This window comes from Lacerta agilis, chromosome 9 (genome assembly GCF_009819535.1).
Source record: "Lacerta agilis isolate rLacAgi1 chromosome 9, rLacAgi1.pri, whole genome shotgun sequence".
NCBI lineage: Eukaryota > Metazoa > Chordata > Lepidosauria > Squamata > Lacertidae > Lacerta > Lacerta agilis.
Window position 1 is genome coordinate 42,751,483 of NC_046320.1, and position 25,165 is coordinate 42,776,647.

The following is a 25,165-nucleotide window of genomic DNA, read 5'->3' on the forward strand; positions in this document are numbered from 1 at the left end:
GTCTGGAATGGGGTGGCCTAACATACTATGGTTAAGGATGTGTACTGGGTTTGCACAAAACACCAATAAATAGTTAAAGCAAACTACGGTTTGTATGGCAGCAACAAACCATGGTTTCATACTGTGGTTTGTTCACAGTAAAGAAACCCTAGTTAAGCTGCTGGACAGGGCTTGGACAACCAAACAAACCATAGTTTAAAGAAATAAAATTTAGCATTATGTGCAAACCAGGCTAGAGTAAGCTTTTACAGTGGTACCTCCGGTTACGAACTTAATTCGTTCCGGAGGTCTGTTCTTACGCCGAAACCGCTTGTAATATGAGGCACATTTTTGCTAATGGCGCCTCCCACTGCTGCTGTGCTGCCAGCGTGCGACTTCCGCTCGTGTCCTGGGGCAAAGTTCACAACCAGGAGCATCTACTTCCAGGTTAGCGGAGCTCGTAACCCAAAGCGTTCGCAAGGAGAATGGTACATAACACGAGGTTCCACTGTACATCAACCACATTCACCTTGAAGACACTAAAAAAAAATTTCATTGAAAACACCAATTCAAGTGATATCAGGTATATGTATAGGAACCTACACTGGACCTAGGACTGGCTGGCTAATCAATAGCAGCTCTCTAGATTTACGAATCAAACTTTTCCAAGAACTGCTGTCTCAGGTACTTGGAGTCACCTGGGATTGATAGTGGGATACTATAACTTCAGAGCCAGTGAGCCACTGTCTCTCATAAACCTACAATCATTGGTTTAGGAAATGACTGCTGGAATCCTAGTGAAATGGCCAGTAGGATTATACGGGAATGCAAATGAAACAACTGGACTTGAGGAACAAACACCACTTGTTGTAGGCTCTGTGGTACTCTATTTTTTGATAAATAATCTGGTAGGCCATGGCAAGGATTCAATAATGCTTTTTGTACACTTTGGATGACGAAGAAGTGCACTTTCACTTCAATATAGCATTATAAAAGTAACACTTTGAGACCAATTTGCTTTCTCCTTTCTCCTATTTGCTAAAGCTAAAGATCCCACAACAATCTTAAACTGTTTTTTTCCTTCCCTTTCTAACTCAACCATTATCGTAGTCACCAACAGATATATGTATTTTCTGGGACTGACAGAAAACGAAAATATGTTGCACTAATCCCACCATTCAAAACCAGGCATTTACTGTCATGCTGAAAATTGACCTTTTTTGTAGGTGAAAAGGGCCAGCGCATTAGCAGACGGGTATCCAAATCTGCCAGCTATGCTAGCCATGTATTGTTAACACCAGACATCAGCTATTTTGACTGTAATTGGGAGCAAAGGTAACAAACAATTTGTAGCGGCATTCAGAAAAGACACCAAATCAAATTCTCATCTGAGTCGCATGCCTGCAGCTAAGATGAGAAAGAAACTTGCTCTCTTGAAGTGTTCTTTTTGAAAATATTACACTTGTGTCAATACATGGTTTGCCATCAAACTAACAAAGGCCACATGGAAGAATCATCATTAACATGTTTGATGGGTTGAAATTTAACCTTCAAGGTTTCAGTGTCTTCAGATTATAAAGTGTGGGTTTTTAAAAAAATAGCTTCATTATAAGGGAAGGAAATACACAGAAATCCCTAAAACTGCTTTAATGAAACATTGCTAAAAAGGTAACGGTAAAGGGACCCCTGACAATTAGGTCCAGTCATGTCCGATTCTGGGGTTGCGGTGCTCATCTCGCGTTACTGGCTGAGGGAGCCAGCATACAGCTTCCGGGTCATGTGGCCAGCATGACTAAGCCACTTCTGGTGAACCAGAACAGTGCACGGAAACGCCGTTTACCTTCCCGCTGGAGCGGTACCTATTTATCTACTTGCACTTTGACATGCTTTCGAACTGCTAGGTGGGCAGGAGCTGGGACTGAGCAACAAGAGCTCACCCCGTCGCGGGGATTCGAACCGCCAACCTTCTGATCAGCAAGCTCTAGGCTCTGTGGTTTAACCCACAGCGCCACCCACGTCCCGAAACATTGCTACATGGCAATAAATTAAAACTTTTATCAGAAATATTGTTGAACACTCTAGTTTGTTTTAAACCTAAATTGCTTTGAACCCTAACTTGTTTCAAACACATTTTGATATTGTGTTTTAGTTGTTGTAACACACCCTGGGACCTTGGGGTGAAAGGCAAGTAATCAATTGTAATAATAATAATAATAATAATAATAATAATAAAACAAAAAACAAATATGATCCTATCAATAATTTTAAAAGAAACTATGGCAAAATTATACAAAACACACCAAAATGTTGGAATAATATTTAGTATTATTATGCAGCTTTAGTATCTATTATGTTTATTTACTTCATTTTACCTATATCTTTATTTATTTATTTGCATTTTACTTTTATGTAGCCTGTGATTATTGTTTTCCTGAAGGGCAGTATAGAAAATTTACATATATGCATTTATTTATTTTTACTGAAGGGCAGTATTAAAAAATTACATATATGCATATTTATATTTATAAAAAATAAGCAACAAATTTACATACATCCTCCCCCCCAAAGGCTTACAATATATTTTGATGTTATCCTATTGTAAACTAACAATAAACACAATCCAAATAAAAACTAAAATAAACAACAAAAAGCAGGAAACTCTTAAACTTATACAGGATGCTCTATCAAGGTTTATCACTTGATAAACTTGAAACTTTATGGATTGCAGGTGAAAGAATGAAACTCTTCCACTGAAAAGCAATAGGATGAAGATTCCCTTCCTTCAACAGGAGCTTTCTGGCTACTGGTATTTTGGAAGGCATGATTGGATGTAGTGGAGACACCATTAGGCTTTCAAAAAGACATTTTATATTGAATTTTAAATGAACAAAATACATGATGATACTAACTGCCTAGAATTCAATGAAATCAGTTCTAAGAGGACAAGACTATTAACAACAGTCCTCCATGGTAGCAAATTTTGAAAAGTAAGGGGAGTTTTAAAAGGAGTTTGTGATATGGTGTGAGGATCAGTTGCTCAAAGAAAAAGATCCCACTGAACTTCTTACAGAACTGTAAACTGCAGTTTGGATTTCTGTACTATGCGGTAAGCTAGTAGAATAGGAAAACTGAAAGTAGACTCTGTTCATTATGTATTGGAATACAAAGTAGGAAGTGAACTGAGATACTGTTTCCTTTTTAGTGTGGCTTTACTTTACATTAAAAAAAAGAGAATGCCTATTTTCTTGAAGTGTTGCTTTTTGCAACATCCTACAGCTAGTGTTGACATCACAGTAGCCAAAGCCATATGGAGAATCTGTTGTTTAGGTGGTTTGTGGGATGGAGGTGTTGGGATCAAAGTAAAATGTGTTTTCATAACCCACAGCTGAATTAATACATGCAAATCGTGTATTTCTGGAAGCAGAGACATCAAGAAATCAAGTTGTCAGTGGATGTTATTGTTGTGTCCAGTTGTGGTCCCCCACCCCACCCACACTCACCCACACCTCATGAAAAGCACTTTGATCCTGGAAAGGCTAGAAAGTGATTTTTTTTTCCAATTTCCCCCTCACTCCTCCATCCTACCTCACACTGTGCCAGTTGGTCTCTGGTCTACAGTCTATGTAACATAAGGTTACCAGATTTTTTCCAAATGAATCTGGGGACACTTTTCAACTTCCTACTAAAATAGATGGATTTTGTCAGGGGACTGATTTGTAAATCTGGGGACGTCTGGTAACCTTAATGTAACAGGGTTTGGGGGGGGGGCATGAGTGCAGGGGCATTAGCAACAAACAAACAAACAAAAACCTTCCCCCTCCAGAAGAGGAGAGCCAGGGAAGGATGTAACCCATAATGTCTGATCTGAGCAAAATAAAACATGAGGAGATCCATGATCTCCATTAAAAAACAAAAACAAAAAACCCCTATTAAAATACCAATGCAGGAGAAAAATAATCATGGCATTGGGAATAGAAGGTGTGAAACCATTCCTCCAAATGTTTGCTTACTAAAGCTCATATTGTACTCCCTGGAATGATGCGTAATGGGTTCCATACAGGAATTTATGTCTTTTCCCCATTGGGGAAATTGGCAGCTGTGAATCAGCCCCTGCGCGCATGCTCGGTGCGTGACGCCCGCAATGCCACCTCCTGCTCATGAGCGGAAGTGGCTTAGGGGGGGAAACAATGCTGATGCAGCCCTGAACAATGAAGTCTCTTCTGCCATGTCAAAGACTGACAGTAATTATGGCATAAGCATTTAAGAATCACTGCTCACCTCGTCTGATGAAGTGGACTCTACTTCATGAAAACTTGTGCTGTAATTAATTTAGCAGTTTTTAAAGTGCCGCAAGACCCTGTTGCTTATGTTGCAACAGATTAACAGCTATCTCACTGGAAACTACACCCCTGAACTGATTTACCACCCTGGCTGCTTTTAAGATTAAAAGAAACAAACAAACAAACAAAAAAACAAGAGGCACTCACAAATAAATAGCACAAAGACTTTGATCCAGTCTCTGTAACACTTTCCTTGTGGCAACTTTTATCCTCTTCTAGTCCAGTTGCTGCTGTAAAGCTACCGTATATACCCGAGTATAAGCCGACCCGAATATAAACTGAGGCACCTAATTTTCCTACAAAAACCTGGGAAAGCTTATTGACTCGAGTATAAGCCGGTTCACCTTTGCCGCTGTGGAGGAGGAGGAGGAACGAGCAGCCCGAAAGCAACCCTTTGGGCTGCTCCTTCCTCTTCTTCCTTTGCCAAGTTTGCATTTATGCGAGCAGTTCAGGAATGGAACAAGCTGCCTGGGGAGAGTAAAGAACCGCCGTTCTTGTACACTTCTTAAGGAATGGTTGACTGGGAAGAGCGGGTGGCGGCACGAGCGGAGAGAAAGGGCTTCTTTCTCGCCACCCCCACCACCCGCCTCACTCGAGTATAAGCCGAGGGCAGCTTTTTCAGCACAAAAAATGTGCTGAAAAACTAGGCTTATACTCAAGTATATATGGTAAGTCATGGTGAAGGCTCATTCCAAACAAACCACAAGCTGTAACCAAGGTTTGTTTTATGGCTTACCTCTCTTAATTTGTCTTGGGGAGACAAACCATGATCTAGGGTTTGGATGGGATGGTTTAGTTTACGGAAGCACAGTGGCAGCAGGACAAGAGGAAGAGCAACACGGTTTGATCTTCTTCCTGGATGACTCACTTGTGCTAAAGTATGGTTTTGTTTAGTGTTATGTGCAAACTGGACAACAATTTACTGTTGGAGAAGCCACCGATAAAGCACTGACCAAATCAAGCTTTATATCTATTTATCTAACTATCTATCTACTCACACAATTTCATTACAGCAGTGTCATGACAATGCTGAATATTCCTTTCCAGGGGGCACTATCAATTAAAAACCAATTTAAACACTCATTAGAGTATGCAGTTATTAAACTAACAGACTGTAGGCCTACTTGATCAGATCCTGGGACAACAATTCCTGAACTCACTTAATCCTCTGGAATTGAACAAAGTTAGCATGTAATCCAAGGGTGGAGACTGTGACTCTACAAATATTGCTGAAGTCACATCATCCCTGAGCACTGGGCATGCAGGCTGGAGCTGATGGCAGCTATAGGTTCTCTATCCCTGTTATAAATCAATGCTTGCGTAGAGTTGAAAGACAGACAACAATCCCAATAAGAACACTCCCTTGACATGATGGGATGAAGATAATGTTAAAATGATCATGTGGACAAACAGCAGGGTCAGTATCACTTGAAGGGATGGGGATGGAGTTAGCATTTTCTATAAAGAAACACACTGAATTGTGAATCACTCAAGACAGCCAGAAAAGGTGTGTAGCCTCGGAATTCTTTGCTCGCTGAGACAAAAGTATCTATTAGGGACAATATTATCCAATCCATGTGGGAACTGCTGTATGGTTCAGAGAATGATTAAAAAGTGCCTTGAAACCAGCCTGACCATATGGATGGAGCAAGGGTCTTTCCAATGAAAATTGGTATCAAAGAAGAAGAGATGGACTGAAAGTTTCATGTAGTTGAACCCTGCCCACAAGGTTAGGACATTTAAACATTCTGCCAGTCTGCAAGAGCTGCTCATAAATAAACAGCTCCCCCACAACTGGGAGAATCTCTAAAGATTCAGAAACTCTATGAATCCTGAAAGTGTGAAACAATATCTGATTTATTATGAGAGAGAGACAGACATACAGAGAATTTATTATTTTGTTAAAAACCAGCATAAGTCATACCTCGAGTTGCGTATGTTCCATGTTGCGTACGGTCGACTTAAGGACCTCCATGACCTGGAAGTCCTCCCCAGAGTGTTGCGATGCGCAGGTGCGCAGAAGCGTTCTGCGCACTTCGCGCATGTGCAGAAGCACAAAAATGCGCAAACTTCCAGGTTTTGGGGTTTTGGGAGGGCTTTCGTGTTAAGCAAGCCCGTGTTACGTAGTGCGATCTGGAACGGATCGTGTGCGTAACACGGGGTACCACTGTACTCTATTTAATACTACAAGTACCAATAGGGATAAAATAAAGTAAAACAAAATGGTAAGTAAGTAAAACTGAAGGCTTAATAATTTAAAAGAGATATAGGGAGTCTATATATATCCAGTAGGTAAGAGTGACTAATTTTATAGGCTGACGTGCAAATTTTTGTGACTAATGTTGTAATCTCTGGTTTTCCATCTTCTAGAAGTAAACTAGACAATTCCAAATTAAAACTTCTGGACATTCTTCTAAGCAATGTGGCAATAATCTTTCTATGAGCATCCTGGTAGTAGCGGCAAAGTAAAATGATATGGTCTTAATTAATTACGTGAATGTTCTTAATTACTTATGTGGTCTTAATTAATTACATGAATCACCAGTATCTGTATAAATCTGATTAAAGACAAGTACAAGCTACACATGTGTTTTCATCTTGCATGTTTTTGCTGTGAACCACCCTGAGATGTTCAGATGAAGGGTGGTATACAAATTTAATAAATAAAACAAATAAAAGTAAATGTAAGATATGGTACAAATGTTAGTTTCAATTAGTGATGCTGCCTAAAGGTCATAAATGGGGATCGGGAGTTGGGAATCAGTTCTCCCAGTTTTGGATCTCTAATGCCAATAACAAACCAAGTCAACACCCCACCACCACCTGAAGTTTGCACTTAGCTCGTAATGGGCTTGGCTATCATCATTTAAGTCAATTACTTTCTTTCTCTAACCAAGCTTACCAAATAATGCAGGGAAGGAATTGCATCTGAGTCTCCACGTTGGCCTTAATGGCTAATGCACCTACAGCCACCAAGGGAGATGTAATTGCCTCTGTATCTTTAGTGGAAGTGCAATGAATGCACCTGGCCATGTCTCCACACCCATCCTGCAATACTATGCAGGTTTGGTTTGGAAAGGGAAGAGACAAGACCAAAGGCTATATGGGTAGGGGTTAGTGGCAGAGAACTTCCTGGGTCCCAAAGGTATTGAGGTCCAAATTAAGGTGTTTTTGTGAAGTCCAAATTGAACTAAGTCTGGGGAAGCTGGCACATTGCTAACTACAACCTCATGAAATGTAGTACTTAGAGTGTTCAATATAACACTTTGCTTTCCATCAGTTAATGAATGATATATATATATATAAAAGCATCAGCACAAAAATATTTGAAAAAGAAATATTATTACAAATAGTTTGAGAATGTCAAATCACAATAAAACAATTAACAAGTATTTCCTTACAATAGATGTCAATGGTGTGCATTTTGAAGATTATCACTATCTCAAAACCAACTGGATTCCAGGAAACATGATGTTTACCATTCATTTAGTTGCTGCATGTATACATAGGCAACAACTGCTAAATTTTGGGGTGTTTTGGCAATCAGAGCCATACACACACACAAAAAGCAATTTGGTTTTACTAAATCAATGAAGGATGAGTAGAGGGATTCACACAACAAATGGAGTTGAAGTGTGCACATTTAAGTCCATTTACTCCGATTGGAATAATCTGGCATTAATTTAAGGATTTTGATTTACCTTTATCATCATAACCATCATAACAAACACCACCACCCCTGCAGATCTTGGGGATTCATGGAGAAGAGATTCTTAGACATAAGCTGTTGTAAGAAAAGTCCCTTCTGAGTCTAATCAATATTGATTTTTTTCCTCGAGTAATAACACACTTCTGCTGGGATTTTATTTTCCTTTTTGCTTGCTCTCTGAGAGCTCACTGTTTGCCCGTGGCTTCCATATAGGTAAAAATGCTGTTTGGGATCTTGATTAAACTGCCTAAATTTAACTGCTTAAATTTATCTATATAAAAATATGATGCATGTTCATCCGTTGTAAACTCCTTCACTGCTTCATTAGTTTGGACATCAATGGGATGATTCTGAACATTTATATTAAAAAACAAACAAACACCTGCATTTAAATTCTTCTAGTTTTGGAAACTCAGCAGTTCAGAGTAGCTACAACGATGCCTCTATCTGACAGTTTCTAAATCACCCCATAAAAAATAATTATGCCATTTTAAAAACTCTTAATTCACCATACAACGAAAGTTAGCCAATATCCTGCTGAATTAATTCCTTTCCACAAAATTTAAGAGAGCTTTTTTTCCACTCCAAACTTCAAGTGGAAGAATATGACCAGCCTCAAAGGTGGGGTCAGACCTAAATGTCTCACTTTTCAGCAGGCATAGAAATGTGCCTGCACGAATCACTGTCTGAACCTGTATTATTATCCTTACTTTACAGTTGGGGAAATAGAGTCAGAGAGGTTATGTGGAAAGAAGGATTGCCATGTGGTTAAAGCAGGAGATATGAAGACAATATATCTGAGCTATTTCTGGCTTTGTCTTGAGGTTGGGGGAGGAAATCATCACTAAACCTCTCTGTCCATGATTCCCCCATCTGTAAAATGAGAATAATAATGCTTACCTATCTCACAGAGGATCTGCTGGACTTAAATCGCTATTCTTTTATAATCCACTTTGAAATCCACAAATGGCAAGGCCTAGAGAGGCGGAAAGCATAACGGTTATTACAAGAGTTCACATCAAAAATAACGAATTCTAGGTCTCGAGCTCACACTATATTGAAGCTTTTTACAGTATCCTCATTATGCTTCACCGAAAGAGAATCAAGAGGATAGCTTTCTGTTTATCCCTTGAGTCTGATGCCTTTTTTTGCTTCATTTCTTATTATTAAATCATTAGCAAAGTTAAATAAAATTGCTACCATATTTGCACAACAAACTAGGTCCTGTAATATGTGTCTAGGGGGACAAGGGATTAACAATCAGTTACACAGAAGAAGCAGGAGGAGAAAAGGCTTTTAAAATCTGCTCAGGGGTTTTCTACCTTAACACATTTATTCCGAGAAGAGTTCGGATATTTTAAAGGCACAAATCACAGTATGGTATATAAAGCAGTTTCTATCCCAAAAGGTGATGGGTTTTAAGAATTACACAGAGAGGACAGGATGTAATATAATACAGTGACCACCAAAAACATAGCAAATGTATCTATAACAATGTGTGCATTTATTTCTATGCATGTGAGAGGCAGTGACAATACGGATAGGAGAAAACTAATGAATACCATTCAGAGAAATGGGGAACCCTACTTTTTATTTAAATGCTTGTATATAGTGATCTCCCAGATTAAAGCTTCATCCCTGGATGTAAGCTTCATTGAACATAGTAGCTGTTCAGATGTTCGGCCATGGCTCCATAAACCATGGTTTATGATGCATGGCCACATGCCTTGGCAAGTTGGCAGCATATTCCTCACTTTCTTTGATACAGAAATCCTGGCTTGCTTTGGAGCAGAGTTACTCATTGCATCTGAATCAGGAAACTCTCGCTTAATGTTGTTAAACAAATCAGAATAAGAAGCTAAGATCTGATCTTCAACAGGTCCTGCATGCAGCTTGTTCACAACCTGTGGTCCGGAGCTGTGTGGTGCTTCACCAATAGACATTTAAATGTCTGGGGAAATAGCAATAGGGATTATTTGATGGAAATTGGTAAGAGAAAAATGCAGGTCTACTTATGGTAAATGGCAGCTTGTGGCTGTCCTCATCTCAGTAAGATAGATCAGGGAAAGGCAAAAGATTCTTCCTGCCTTTGTAGAGTTTTCATACAGCCCATATTCTAAGCACAGAATGTACAAAAATCAGCTGCTGCAGCTCAAGGGAGTCCATGACTCACAATTAAGTATTTATTCCTGTTCAGATCTGACAGTGCAGTGATGGAGTATTTGGGTCATCCTTTGGGGGCTCCTGGCTGATACTAGCAGGAAAGAACATTGCAACCATCTCTTCCAAACACTGAAGCAGACAACTTGCTACTTGTGTGGAGCCAGCAGCCGACAAGCAGCAGAGAATGGCTGCTTCAAACCATATTTAAGATCAAATAAAGAGCACGTTTCTTTTTTAAAAATGTTGAAAATGTACAATGGTAAAAGGAAAAGTTAAGCTCCTTTGTACATTCAGGAGTCCTAGGGGACTTGTACCCAGGCTAGGGAGAAGCATATTCAATTGTGAATCCAGGGGAAGGGCTTTTGAAGAAATCTCAGTGTATTGAAACCCCAAGGATTTTGCAACAAATGGCAAAAGCTCCCTATCCCATAGCTAATGTCAGGGTCATAATTTCCTCTGAGAAGGCAGATCTGCTGGTCACACAAAGAGCTCTCTCTTTCTGCTCTCCACACCCTGGCATTTTACTTATATGGCAAATTTGGGGAGAAACATTTCATTTTTGGCAGACACGCTGTTTGCAGTGTTGTGGGATGTGTGTGTTAACATTTGAGCTTTTAAAGCATCACACAGCATTATGAAAGCCCCCACTTCAGTTCATGGCACCTAGGAGAGATCTTGCTTCAGTTCAAATAAGTCCCTGAACTGTCTTAAATAGCCCACTTTGGTTCAGGATTTGTCAGAATCCAATGCACTCCAGATCCCATCCCAAAACAGGTCAAGACAAAGATAGGGAGAGAGTGACTTGGAAGATGTAACCTCTACTTCACAAAACACTAGAAGCAGCAGCCATTCCACAAATTCACTCTTCATTTCTCTTCAAAAGCAGCACAAAGGAAAGCAGTCCAGCCATTTTGAAAGCATTCTGTAGCCAGACACAACAAGACAAGACAAGACCACCCTTTAAGAGAGCATGCAAAAATGTGGAAATGTTTATAACAATAGAGGAATTTTGTCAGCTAAAGGAGAACAGTTCCAAATGTTCAAAAGAAAGACATTTTGCTATCATGTGTTAGGAACACCAGAAGCTGCCTTATAGTGAGGCAGATCATTGGTCCATTTAGTTCAATATTGTCTACACTGACTGGCAGTGACTCTAGGATTTCAGGCAAGAGTCGCTCCCAGTTGTACCTGGAGACTGAACCTAGGAAGCATGTTCTACCACTGAGCTACTGACCTACATGATGCAAGCGAACAGCCAAATTTTCTTGGTTGCCAGTTGTGGTCTGTATAGAATAGATTTCTGGGACAACTGATTTCTATTTAAAAAAAAAAAGAGATTCAGGAGCTGATGTCACAGTTATTTCAAAAGAGACATACAAAGGATCTCCTGAGATCTGCATATGGCAGGGATTGTTTTATAGAGACAAGCGGATATTCTAAATTGTCTTGGATGCTTTAACATACAAACAAACTGCATAGAAGAGCAGTTTGTGTATACTATATAAGTTATATGAAGTCAAAACCTGGATAATCTCCTCAAATGTGGAGCAACAGCAGAATGGGACTGCGCGAAACAGTGGGAAAAATTTAAGGAGGGTTTAGACACCTTGGTCTAATAAAAAGAAATCCTATGGACGTTTTAAGACCTGACACCAAACCATACAGCATGCAAACAGCCCGCAGAACACCCATTCCCTTACTCCACAAGGTGGAAATGGAGCTGGAAAGGATGGAAAGGAACATGGCATAATTAAGGAAATCAAGCCTACCTTGTGGTGTGCACCAAAGTTCCTAGTCATCGGGGGAGAGGTGGGAAAAAGAAGAAGATCTGTATTGATCTTTAAAAGCTGAATGAAGACGTACTCTAATAAAAAAAAAAGTACTTCCAACACTAGTATCTTTCCCCAAAGTGACAGGAATAAAAATATTTGTCAATTTGGATACCTCAAGTGATTTCTGGCAAATACCTTTGACAAACCAGAGTGCTAAATTGATTACATTCATCACACTCTTTTTTGAAGGCTTGCCATTTGGAACAACAAATGCTTCCAAAAGTTTTCAAAGAAAGGTGGCAAAACTCCTTAAGAGATTTAAAAGGAGCCATTGTCCCATGGATGGGATCCTATTACATGACACATCAATGGAAGACTAAGACAAAATTCTGGCAATTGTTTTGAATGAGATGCATGAATCCTAGCTAGGAGAAACATGTTATTTTGCAAGATGAAAGAAGAGTCTATAGAGAAGCTGTGATTACAGGTACCATATAGGGTAGGCTAGTTTTGAACATCTATCCTTTTAAGAGATTTCTGCCACCATCTCTTCTCTGCATAGATTCAGCAGACAGAACCCCTGAATGATCAAAAGAGGTGAAAAGGAATAGGGGGATCATATTCCATATTTAAGATATTTAGTCTGAATGGCCATAAATGACAAACAGGTGGGCTCAACCAATTAGATCAGCACCATGTGGCCAGAAAGGCACCCTTGGCATCTTGTGGGGAGCTAGCAAATGAGGTCAAAAAGGTGTTAATTAAAAGGAGATTGCTCAGGCTATTCTCTGGTACTCTGGCATATCAAAGGAACTCTCATATCAAAGGAGGTCATTTATTTGAAAGTGTCAAGAAATACATGCATCTACAACAGCACTGACTCACAAAACCTTTCTAGGAATGGAATACTCATTAGGCCATTATTTGCAAGCCATCTCAAGAGAGGACTCGTCACCAATAATTACTGAAATCTGTAGCATCCTAGTTTTTGAACCAGGTCAGGAAATCTAAAGGAAACAACCTCCAAGTACCGGTATGCTCCAGGATTTATTCAAGCAGACACACCTCAACATCATTTGGTGGGGAAGCAGGATATACATTTAACAAACAAATAAATAAAGTCATGAAGTCTCAAAATGCAAGTAGACACTTAAAAACTCATTCTGCGCCATTTCTTTTTTCCATTTAGCTGTTAACAGTGCTACTCAGCAGCATGGCATTATGAAATCTACTACGGTGGTACCTCTTGTTAAGAACTTAATTCATTCCGGAGGTCCTGTTCATAACCTGAGGTACCACTTTAGCTAATGGGGCCTCCCGCTGCTACTGCACCGCCACTGCACAATTTCTGTTCTCATCCTGAGGTAAAGTTCTTAACCCGAGGTACTATTTCTGGGTTAGCGGAGTCTGTAAACGTGAAGTCTGTAACCCGGAGCATTTGTAACCCGAGGTACCACTGTACTAAATCTGTGTCTATTGCTTCCTTGCAGTTTAGTAAACATTCTGTCTTAAACAGACTCACTTAGTTTGCTAGTACAATTTGGACAGGGAAATACCCAATGCCTAATTTTGGGACTACAGATGATCACTCTTAGCTACAGCAATAAGGCCAGACTGTAAGCAAAATCTAACCTTACATTTCACTACCTGAGAACAGCAAAGTACCCAAGCCAGCTAAGTTAGTTTGGCAGTTGAGTCAGCAAATGCCATAAACTCCCAAGGCATGGTGCACCTTGCCTGAGGTTACCACCTTCCTGAAGCTAAGCAGGTGTGGGTCTGGTCAGTGCCTGGATGGGTGACCTCCTGGGAGCAACATGTACACCACCTTGGGTTCCATGAAGAAAGGATCCATAAATGGAAAAATAAATATAAATGTAATAAAGTAAAACATTAAAATAATGAAACAATATAATAATCAATTAATAACAAATTTCTGTGTTTCATGTCACACAAAATCAACTGCCTGAGATAGTAGCCTCACTATGGTAACATTCACACCATCTGAACCTCTCTATTATCTAAATAATAATAATAATAATAATAATAATAATAATAATAATAATAATAATTTATTTATACCCCGCCTATCTGGCTGGGTTTCCCCAGCCACTCTGGGCAGCTTTCAACAGAAAGTTAAAATACAATAATAAATAAACTAGAGTTCCTAGGGTTCTTTGGGGAAAACCACAACTGTTAAGGTGGTACAAGAGTGATGTAAATGTATGGTGTGGATGTGACCTTTGCCTAAAGGTAGTGCTGCCTCTGTGTGTTGATACCATTTCCATCCAAATAGAAACCTCAGCATTAGTCATTATGTGCTTTACAACTAAAGCACCAAGCAATCAATGGCCCAGTACATTACTGTTTCCCAGCATGATGTCCTCAGCTATTGGGTACCTGCTTTCCAAATAGATTTTAAAATCAGCTACCCCCAACATTGCAGAAAAACAGATTCCCATTAGTATTATGATATGGGAAAGGAAAATAAAATAATACTAGCTACTTATTTCTCTCAGGACAGTAAAGCACACTGTGACAAATGGTGAGATACCTGTAACAAGGCGATGCAGAGCCTCACTTGTCTCCAAAAATCAAAAATTAATGGCCATAATCCAACAACCTGTCCAGGCTTTCACAGGCAGAGAAGCTGTTTCCCTTTTGAACACCACTCAGTGAAATGATGTGGCTCAAGCCGCATCAAAACATCTGTTCCAATTTTTTTGTAAATATACGTTAGGTGTGTTACTTTAGGACATGCCAAGGTAAACATTCAGAACTGCATGAGTGGCATCTATCTTCAACTTGTTTGTGTACTGGAGTAACTTTCTCGATGGCCCAGAAGTCCTGCCCAGGGGGTGGGGGCCTGCAGTGGAGAATGAAAGGAAGTAGGATGGTATCAACGTGGATGGTTGTAAAAGAGGGTTAGACAAATTCATGGAGGACAAGGCTATCAATGGCTCCTGGCCATAATGGCTAAGGTCTACCTCCACTGGCAGAGGCAGCATGCCTCTGGATATCAGTTGCTGGGAATTACAGGCGGGCAGAGAACTGACGTCCAGCTTATAGGCTTCCCACCGACATTTAGAACAGGATGCTTGGCCTCATTCAGCAGATTTGTCTTAGGTTCTTGTGTTCTTGTCATTGCAGACTATGGAAGACTGCTGAGTCCTTGAAAAATTATGTATTCTCTTTAAGACTACTTTCCCAAAATAAAAACAGCTGTGCTGACAACTGGTGATGCTGGAATACGTATACAATGTTGGTCCTTATAGCAACATTATTCAGTGTTTTAAAAGCAGCTAAATGTAGCAGTGAAGAGCCATTTGAAGCCTTTTCTTACTGTGACCCCTATGTGCACTGTCACAATGCAAGTTATTTAACAATACATTTCCTGCTACGGTTCAAATGAAGAGCAGGAAGGAATTTCCGCTTTTTGGCTCATGCTCTGAAGGGAAGGGTGAAGTTAAAAATAGGCATGTTGCCACACTTTGCAGAGTTGGTTTTATATGTATTTTTTTTTGGGGGGGGGGGCTTGAAACACATACAAGCACAAAGCAAATTAGCAGAAAAATTAAGCATGATGAGAAAAGGAACGAGAAAGGCATCAAGGATGGCTGCATGATGTCAAACACCACAAGATCAGAGCTGACTATATGCACACACGCTAACCATGAGATCCGTTGTTGTGCAGAGGTTAAAGTGTAAGATTTAAGACTGGAGAGACATAAGTTCAAATTCTTGGTTCATTGAGTTACCGGCAGCATAGAGAAATACTAGATAGAGTAGACAAAGTGGAGCCTTTAGAAATATGCAACAGGAAAACCTCTCAGGCTGTGATCCTGGATTAAATGAAATATTTTTTTTGTCATATTGGCTGTGAACACCTGCTCACTGCCTTGCAGGCCTTTCCCCACCTGGCCTGGGAGGACAAAGCCCTGACTGACTCCAGCTACAAAAGCTGAGGCTGCTGAACAGACTCTTGGGATGGGGCTTTGTTTAGAGGGGTCTGTTGTTTAAAGGGTGCAGGTGTTGTTGTCATTCATATTAAGTTTTTGTATCTTCTTATGTGGGAACTTTTTGATTTAGTTGTGTACTTGTTAATGTTTTATTTGTTTGACTACTTTTGCTATGTTTACAATTTTGTAATTTTTGTATGTTGTAAGCCACCTTGAACATGGTGTTAACTTCGGAAAGGTGACATACAAATAAAATGATTGATTGATCATATTAAAAAAATAAAAAATGAAATATTAAATACTGAAGAAAATTCTTATAGTTTTCATCTGGTAAGGCATGAATTGTATCTGTTTTGAAGAAGAAGCTATGATACACTTCAGTTTAAATGTATTCATAAATGCTAATGCATACTGGAATGTGACCTCTCCTCCCCCTCTCCCCCCATCTACCCACATATATTGAGGTACACTGTTGATGTGGACAGATGTGTACTGTTTCATAAAATCATGTATTAATAAATCAATGATGCATGTGAGAAAAGACAGGGCATAAGGTTTTTTTTGTTTTTAGGTAACTAGCCCTAGGAAGCATAAACATACACTTCATATACGGTTCTGTGGGCATGCTAGAATTGGTATATTAACAGTTTTCAACGCCTTCCACGTTTCGTTTCTTCTTCTTAAAATGGATGAGAAGTATAAGCTGTTAAGGTAAGGTGCCATGTCTTAAAATATACTCAGAATATAACTTATATTGCCTCAACATTGTAACAAAAAGTAATTTTGAGCAGTTTTGCAGCTCTGGATTTTAATATTAATTTGTTTGTTTTTTTAACTAGCTTCCAATCGGTTGTGTTTTTTTTTTTTTTTTATTTGCTCATACTTGATTCTTCTATTGTTTTCACTTTGGTTCTGACATTACATGGTATTTTACATTGATTTTTCACCCCATTATATTGATTAGTACTATCTACTCATTATATTGATTAGTACCGCAGAAGGAATAACCATTGGGAGGAGCACAAAGAGAAGAAACGACATGGTGCTCCTTTAGTAGCAAACCTGGATGCATTCCTCAGCCCCACCTGTACTAAAACATGTCTCTCCCGATCGGTCTCTACAGCCACAGCAGGCGCTGTAACTCTGCAATGGTTTGACTTTTCCATTGTCTCCTGTGAATCTCCTGACATCTCTAGTAGAGCTGGAAAAGACTCCTGTTTGAGAGCTACTGTCAGTACTGAGATAGATGGTCCAAGGGAGCACCCTATGTTCCTCTGAGCATGTGAGCTATCCATATAACCAATACTCCTTGCCATCAGCTATATTCAAGTTTTCTAACATTCAAGGCACCTACATGGCTCTGTCTGTTACACACCATTGGCATAGCATAGGGGTTCAAACTAAGCATTTGATATATGTACAGCATGCAGTTATGTATTTTTTTCTTATTTAATTATAGGTAGTGGGGACTGAGATAGGCTGTGTATGGGAAGGGAGGATATTGCATCCTTCCTCCGTGTTATTGGAGTTAAACTCTTTACCCACCTAAACAGTTAGGAGCCTTAAAAGAAAAGGTCCCCACTGACACAAAGGGGAGCATTATTCTTAAGGCTCCTAGCTACCTGTAGAGGGTGGAGGTTCACTTTAATCATGCTGAGGTGGTGAGATTTAAGCCTTACCTCCCTAGGAGCTGCCTTCCCCATAAGGGTTGACCCACTGTGTCTGTAATTAAGTAAGAAGAAAAAAACACACTAGGTGCTTAGCAGCGGCATGCTACATGTCTAGCAAACATCTAGTTTGTCATGTGGCTTCCAGAGTAGCTGAGAATAAGGTCCAAGAGTCACATATGAAACTCTAAAGTAAGCTGGCAACGCTCACCTTTACATGTACCATTATTTATAAGCTGTGTAAAAATCAAATGAGAGCCGTGAGCATCAGCTCTCTGGGTTGTGCAGTAAAATAATGATTGCAGTAATTGCTGTTTTCTCCCCCTTTGCAACAAACATCCTTGCTTTCATCTAAATAAATAAATACAACAGATCATTTCATCTCTATTCACTGTACCAGTGGTTTTCTAAATACTCAAGGGGTCCAAAAAGGGGGGGGGGAGCACATCCAAAAGCTATCTTGCCCGCAGCAGGAATAAAACCCTGTCCTTCATCTTGCAGCATGTAAGTGCATGTGTAATATTGCTGCCCAAATCAACTCAAATCCATTTTGGTGACACTGATACAAACATAAGCAGGGATGCGAATGGCACTGATGGACATAGCACTAACCATTCAGAGCTTTTTATCCATCAAAATGACTTTGATGCTGATGCTGTTACCTCCACCATCAAAATGGGGCAGATGGCTCATCTAAATGCAAATAGGTCACTTTTTCTGTCAGAGCATATTTGTGGATACTGGACCAGCAATCTAGTGAATTTGCTAAAAAGGGTTATGAACCAAATTCTGCAGACAGACAGACTGTTTCGTCAATTCCAGCACAGAATATGTCCTAGTTGTGTAGATGAGTCTTGTAGTCTAGGTTATTCAAGCAATCTAGTAGAATTCTGATAAGAGGACAAGAAGTCCTCTTTATGTTAGCCTTTTTGTAAGAAGTACATTCTGGGGCTAAAATCTAATCTACACTTACCTGCAACTAAGCATCACCGAACTTGCTACTGAGTTAATATTCATTGGTCTATGCTGTTCATGTGCATTTATTTCAAACACTTAATACCACTGATTTCCCTTAGGAGAGCTCTTGACAATTAAGCAAGCATTTAATGTTTAGAATCTAATTTTGCATGTGTGTGTGTGTGTGGTGTGTGTGTGGTGTGTGTATGAGACAAATCTTATCCTGATATTCCAGATGCAGCATAAAATGTTAGGATTTTTGTGGTCAGTAATGTGAAGTAATGTACTTCAACTTGTTCCTAAATTTTCAACACCCACGGGATGGAAAAAGTTGTGTAAAGAAATACATAAACAATTATCCTGACCATGCCACACATTCCATAAAGCACATCACAAACTCAACAGTATATCACAAATAATTACTGCACACTGATATATTACTGTACATTCGTATTTGAAATGTAGCTTCTGAGGTTGATTATCTTGTGACAGCCATCCCGTGCTTTCAGAGGCTTTTATTGATTATTCAGGGCTTCTGTTGTGGTGACTTCTTCAAGATCTCTCTAACTAGCGACAACATTTAACTAATTGCCAAGCTTGCATAGAACTGCTCAACATACCTGTTAAAAGAAAAGCTTAAAGAAACTTTCTAGAAGTGAGATAAATGTGACAGCAATTAACTTGGAGTGCAATCTTATGAATTTCTATTCAGAATTAAGTCCCACTAAGTTTGATGGGGCTTACTTTCAGATAGGTGGGTATAGGATTGAAATCAAAATGTATTAACACAGCTTTTCTACATCTTCATGTAGCATCATCCCTATCCTTTTCCTAAATGCAGATCTTCCACTCTATTCCCCCAATGTAAACAACATAGGTTATATGCAACCAACCTGCACAACCTTCACCTTATCCTCCTCATGTTCCCAGATCTTACAATCCCATGTTCTACCATCTCAGCAGCCTGTCCAGCAGGGGTGATGCATCTCATTTTTCTGCCTGAAGTAAAATAAGAACGTGCTGCTGTGCCACTGCTGCAGCCTCCCTTACCTGGATTGCAATGCCTGTGAAACAGTGATGACGATGACGTACTCAGACAAAATCTCGTGAGACCTTGTGCGAGTTCTCATGAGATTTCTGCCACCCAAGGCAGCTGCCTCACATTGACTCATGGGCAGACCAGCCCTGCTGTCCAGATTTCAAGCCAACATGCCGGCATGACACTTTCCCTTCTGGGCCCTTGAGATTCTTCACTTCAGTCTACCATCTCTCATTGAAGATTTCAAAGGACATACTACTTCCAAAGGACATACTACTACATCACATATTGGGGGGGGGGGGACAAGCACTCATTATTTATAAAGCTGTTGCTATTAATAATATTATTGACTTGGCTCACAAAATTGACTCAAAGTGACTTACAACACAGTATGAACATGAAAACAAACAAATAAAAACTTTATAAATTCATCCATATACAGTAAATAAAAGACGGGTTTTACAGGACCTGCCCATTAAAAGAGGCCACAAATACTCAAAAACATGTACTAAATTGTGTTTGCTGTTCCTGCTTGTGACCCATGACACACATTGCAGCTACTAAGCACCCTCTTCAACTTCTGCCACTTATGAAGCCACCATCCTACTGTATTCTTATTTATAAATACTCCAATTGGGGCTACATGGTGACCACCTTACATTTTTATGTATATAGGGTACACATATACAATTTAAAACTCCAGTTTGTCCAATAAACATGCCATCATCTCTGCTTTATTTCTTTTATGCCATTTATTAAATATAGATGATTTCAGTCAAAGCACACAAATATTAGCCACAAGGATGCAGAAGAATGTTGAGATACCAATGAAATCAGTATTTCTTTAGCCTCCATTTGGCATGGGCAACTGAAAAAGGCCCCCCAGCTTTTCCATCTAGTCAATCTAAGGTGGTGATCCAGAAAGGTACCACCAGGGCCAACAGTATGCTGATGTGGTCAACTAGCAGACTCAAGGGAGCTAATAGAGGAAAGAAGACTTCCTTCATAAAATGGAAGTCCTGTCCAAATGAGAAAATGTATACAAATTTTGGCAAAAGAAATGTAAGTAGTCAATGAGGGAAAAGAAAGAAAGAAAGAAAGAAAGAAAGAAAGAAAGAAAGAAAGAAAGAAAGAAAGAAAGAAATCTAAATACATTAAAGCAAGAAATTGGCTAAGGAAGGCAGTTGAAAGAGGAAAGGTTAACTCCTACAAATGGACCTTGAGCTTGTTTGGAGGTTCTAGCAGGGGAGCGCAGCTATCGTATACCCTTGACCGAAGAACAGTACACTCCTTCTATCTGGGATCGTCGTCCTCTTCCACCGAGCGCGCAGCTTCGGGAGGGACGCACATGGAGCGGTGAGGGAGGAAGGGGACACCCGCCTAGCCAGCCAGATCAGCCGAATCAACCCTGGTGATCAATGGGGTGACAGATGTCGCAGCCAGATCGGCCTCACATCCCTGCCCCGCCAACTGTTCCACTTTGTCACATAGGAGTGAGACCACCTACAAGCAATAACTCATGGCAAGTGCCCTTACCCTTGTCACATCCAAAAGAAGCAACTCAAAGGGGTACCATTCCCTTCAGAGTTGGTCCTCTGGACCTGGGTTGTCGGTGTTCCCCAAATAGACTTGTATCCTGGAAATCATCTACAGCAATGGAAGTTCTTCCTCTTCGTGGGTAGGGCTAGCTCGTCAAACCATCTGATTACTCCACCAAGCTGTTGTCCAGATGCAGTAGAGAGGTTCTGGAAAAGCTAACATTCATAGCCATTTCCTGTCCAGCCATAGTCCTGCTACTACTACCTATATTCTTAAAGTGAACCCCATTGTATTTTACAATGGAAATGCGACGTTTTCCTTGAAGCACTAGGTTTGCCACTCAGAAACAGTGAAAATATATCCAGGGGCTACCTGAATAATATATGCACATCAAAAGACAAATCTCTCATTTCCCCCCTATATTTTGCTGGATATTGGCATGGATCCAACATACCACTGCAGTCATGCCAGAAAAGACTGAAACATACCCTCCAACATTTCTCCGATCTTTCCCCCTCCCCACAAGCACACACACATCTGACCACATAAAAATCCTCCCCCAGGCAATGTGAAGCATCAATAGACATTCAGGTGCAGTTTTGTAGGGATACATGGACTACAGTGCTATAAAAGCCCAATTTCAAACCAAATGTGATAAAAGTCTTAACAATTCGATTCTCAGCCTATTCAATTATCAACTTAAAATGCAATTTCTGAAATAAACATTAACACTTGGAGGGAATGAAATGAAAAAAGCAAAGAGTAGATCTACATATTTGGGGAAAACATGTTGTACACTCCTCCAAGAACAGTAACCAATTTAAAATGCAACTGGTACCGATGGTGTCAGTGATTTCAATGCATTTTAAAAATCCCCATGTATGGAAAGTTAACACGACAAGGAGAATGTTTTAGCAAATCCTTCCGTCTAGCACCCAAGTTTTATTTATGCTGCAAGTTCCTTTTTTCTTCTTTTAATGTGCAGGAAACATCAACCCTGTTCAGGCATGGTGCCTGAAGGACGTATGAGCCAACCCTTCTTACAATGCTCCTGCCTGACCTTCCCATATTATGAAGAAGTTTGAAGGCTCCCATACTCAACACAGAAAGGTCTCTGGCAGGGATGCTGCAGGTGGGACCTGCATGCACCCTTTTCTTAAAGGTACAAAATGAGTTCACATATCCACAACGATGCTTTCCATCCATGCTGGCTGCTATTTATTACGGCGCAGATCTTCAGATAACAGCATTATCATAATCCAGCCAGTGTTTCCTTAGACTTCTGCACATTTGAGTTACTCGTCCTTATTTTCTTCTTCTTTTTTGTGTCACTTCTTTATCCGCTTTGGTCTTTGATTTTGTGTTCAAAAGCAAAGCAATTATATCGTGTTTTGAAGTGCTATCCTATCAAATTTCAGCCCGTCCTTCTAATTTATCAAGATTATAGAGTACTTAATTGCATTCCGCAAAAGATTTGCAATCCTTTCCAAGCTTGTATTGTTTAAATATGTGATTAGCATACTCTTCACTGCAATGTCTAAGTCACTGATGAGTCATATTATGCCTGAAATAGGCCACTTGTTATCCTCTTCATCGCTGACACTAGGCCATCATAACAACAATTAGTGTGCTTTGTTACCGCAAGCTATATTTCTGAGCTCTTGTTTTATTTGACTACAAAAAGGTACTGACACAATGACTTTGATTTGGAATTGGGCAAACTTAATGCTGTAGATTTATGTGCCCCACACAGGTAGGCCTAACAAAATGTTTACTGCCTCCTGGGTTTAAGATGGCAAAAGGGACCAGACAGCTCTGAATCTTTGTTAAAAGACAGGCTACTACAAATATAAACAACTTAATTCTTTTTATAATTTATTATTTAAAGGCCGTTTACATAAAAGAAATCAATTCATGTTGCTTCTTGTAAAATCACAAATGAGGAAAAGAGGCTACTGAGTACCAAGAAGGAAAGGAAAACATAACCACTTGGCATATTTAAACCATTTTATGTACATTCTGTCCAAGCTAAATTCTGCTAAATACATTAAATTCTGTATTAAATTAAGAAATGATGGGCCAAATATCTCCGCAGCACCTGCCATCTGCAGGTTGTGCTAGCTAAGTCTCTGTGTTTGCTTGGGAAACTTGACAGGCTAAAACTGTGGTAAAATATTTATTAAATTTATATCCCACTCTTCCACTCAAAGGAATGCAGAGAGAGGCCCATCACTCCCTCCCTCACCTGGTATTTGTTGGTTTAACAAAAATGATGCAATTGCTAATCACATAATTAATGCAACACAAGGTGCTTGATATTTTAAAATTTTACCTGAGGGCAACTTTCACCTTTAGCCAGCTTTGTATAGGGTCACATGCTAACTATAGGTTGGGGGGCACACACAGAGAGGCATATAGCATCTCTCTTTTTCTGATCCATGCAGATAAACTGTAGATGCGACAACAATCTCTACCCTGCTCATCATATGGTCAGTCTGATGAAGAAAATCCAGAGCTAGAGAGCATTCCCAGCAAATGGCTGCACAGTCTCCATTTGAATTTTCCTTTCAAAGGAGCCCACCACTTCCCACAGTAATCTGCTTCCAGCATTGAACTGCTCTTACCATTTCTCCTAGTACTCAACTGAAAACCATCCTCCTGTAAATTCAGTCCACTGAATCTAGTCCTTCCCCCTGAGGTAGCAGCTAACAACCCATTTGACTTCACCTAGGTGTGACAGTCTTTCAGGTATTTGAAGATTGCTGTCTGTTGCAGCCAGAAGAGAGGGGCATAGCCATACACCTGACCTTCCCACAGCAGGGTCACTACAGCTTAGCAGGAGGGAGAGAGAAATGGGTGCAGTGGTGGGTTTATTGAGTCCCGGATCAGCTTGGCTGATGTGCCCACACAGTGCAGACTTCTCCACCACCTCACTCCAGCAAGCTGCTGCTAGGTAGTCAACTTTGCCTTTCTCTCTTCCCACCCCTCACCTCTCCTGGTCTTCTCTTCTTCATGATAAACCTATGCAGTTCCTTCCATTTTCCCCTCACAGAAAAGAAGTTGCTGTGAGAATTTTCTGCTTTAAAAGAAATCAAAAGGCCAGTTCAAGCATGCAAATATGTTTGCCAAGAGACTGCAATGTGTGTGAATATTTAATTCCAAGTATGGGAAGCAGTTGCTCATGATACAAGCCAGGTGGGTGGATAGGGCACAAAAATGTATCTTTGGTTGTGACAATGTCCCTGAAAGTACCCCAGATCTAAAATGCATTTAACTCGGGCACAATCACCTGCATAACATGCTCATCACAACAGCCCAGATGTCAGTCATGAGAGTGAGACTTTAATGTGGATCAGAAGTAAGCCAGAGAGTAGAAAATGCATGGTAGATGAATGACAAATGTAATGCATGTTAAACCTAACAACTTTGTTATATTGAAGACTTTAGTCCTGACTTATTCATGTTCTTCATTACATAATGTAGCACTTAACTATTTTCGTTCCTACTAAAATAGCTTCGGCAGTCATTTAGATAGATAAGCTTCATTTTCTCCTTTTTAGTTTTGACACTACATACATCCTTTTCCATTTTTCTCTACAGGTACGTAAATTAAACACACACTTATGGCAAAGTGAATGTTATTTTCATTTGTGCTTTTAACCCCACAGATAAATCCTCTGCTTCACATTTTAAGAAGGCTGCTCTCAATCACTTTGCCTCAAATATTATTGTGTGTTCCCCACCACTACCTTCCCGCAGATGAGCAGTAGCACAGCACTACATGATTTACTGCACAACATTATTAACCAAAACTAACACAAGTATTTTCTATGGTGATTACATAGGAAACTGACTTTCACATGGTTAGACTATTTGCCCATTTGGCTGAGCGTTGGTTAATGCAGCCTTTGCCAAACTGGTGCCCTGAAGCAGTTTTGGTCTATAACTCCCATCAGCTCCAAGAAGCCCTACTGGCTGAGCTGAGGGAATTTTTTAGTCCAAACCATCTGTGGGCATCAGCATGACAAATCCTGCTCTAATCTG

At 39.9% G+C, this 25,165-nt stretch overlaps 1 protein-coding gene across 13 annotated transcripts in view; it reads right to left on the reverse strand.

Moving 5' to 3' along the window:
• Positions 1 to 25,165, reverse strand: part of PCDH10 (protocadherin 10) — a 52,901-nt gene that overhangs the window by 1,705 nt on the left and 26,031 nt on the right. For 4 of the 13 annotated variants that reach the window (XR_004427298.1, XM_033159552.1, XM_033159557.1 and 1 more), the window contains one exon: positions 11,961 to 11,982. The exons of 4 other annotated variants lie outside the window; for them this stretch is intronic. Coding sequence is in view for 5 of the 9 variants with exons in the window: in XM_033159557.1 (XP_033015448.1) it covers positions 11,961 to 11,982 (22 nt within the window). In the remaining 4 variants the exon portion in view is untranslated. Of the gene's footprint in view, positions 1 to 8,928; positions 9,005 to 11,960; positions 11,983 to 25,165 lie in introns of those variants that run through there. 5 more of the 13 variants (XM_033159555.1, XM_033159546.1, XM_033159553.1 and 2 more) reach the window with 2 other exon arrangements.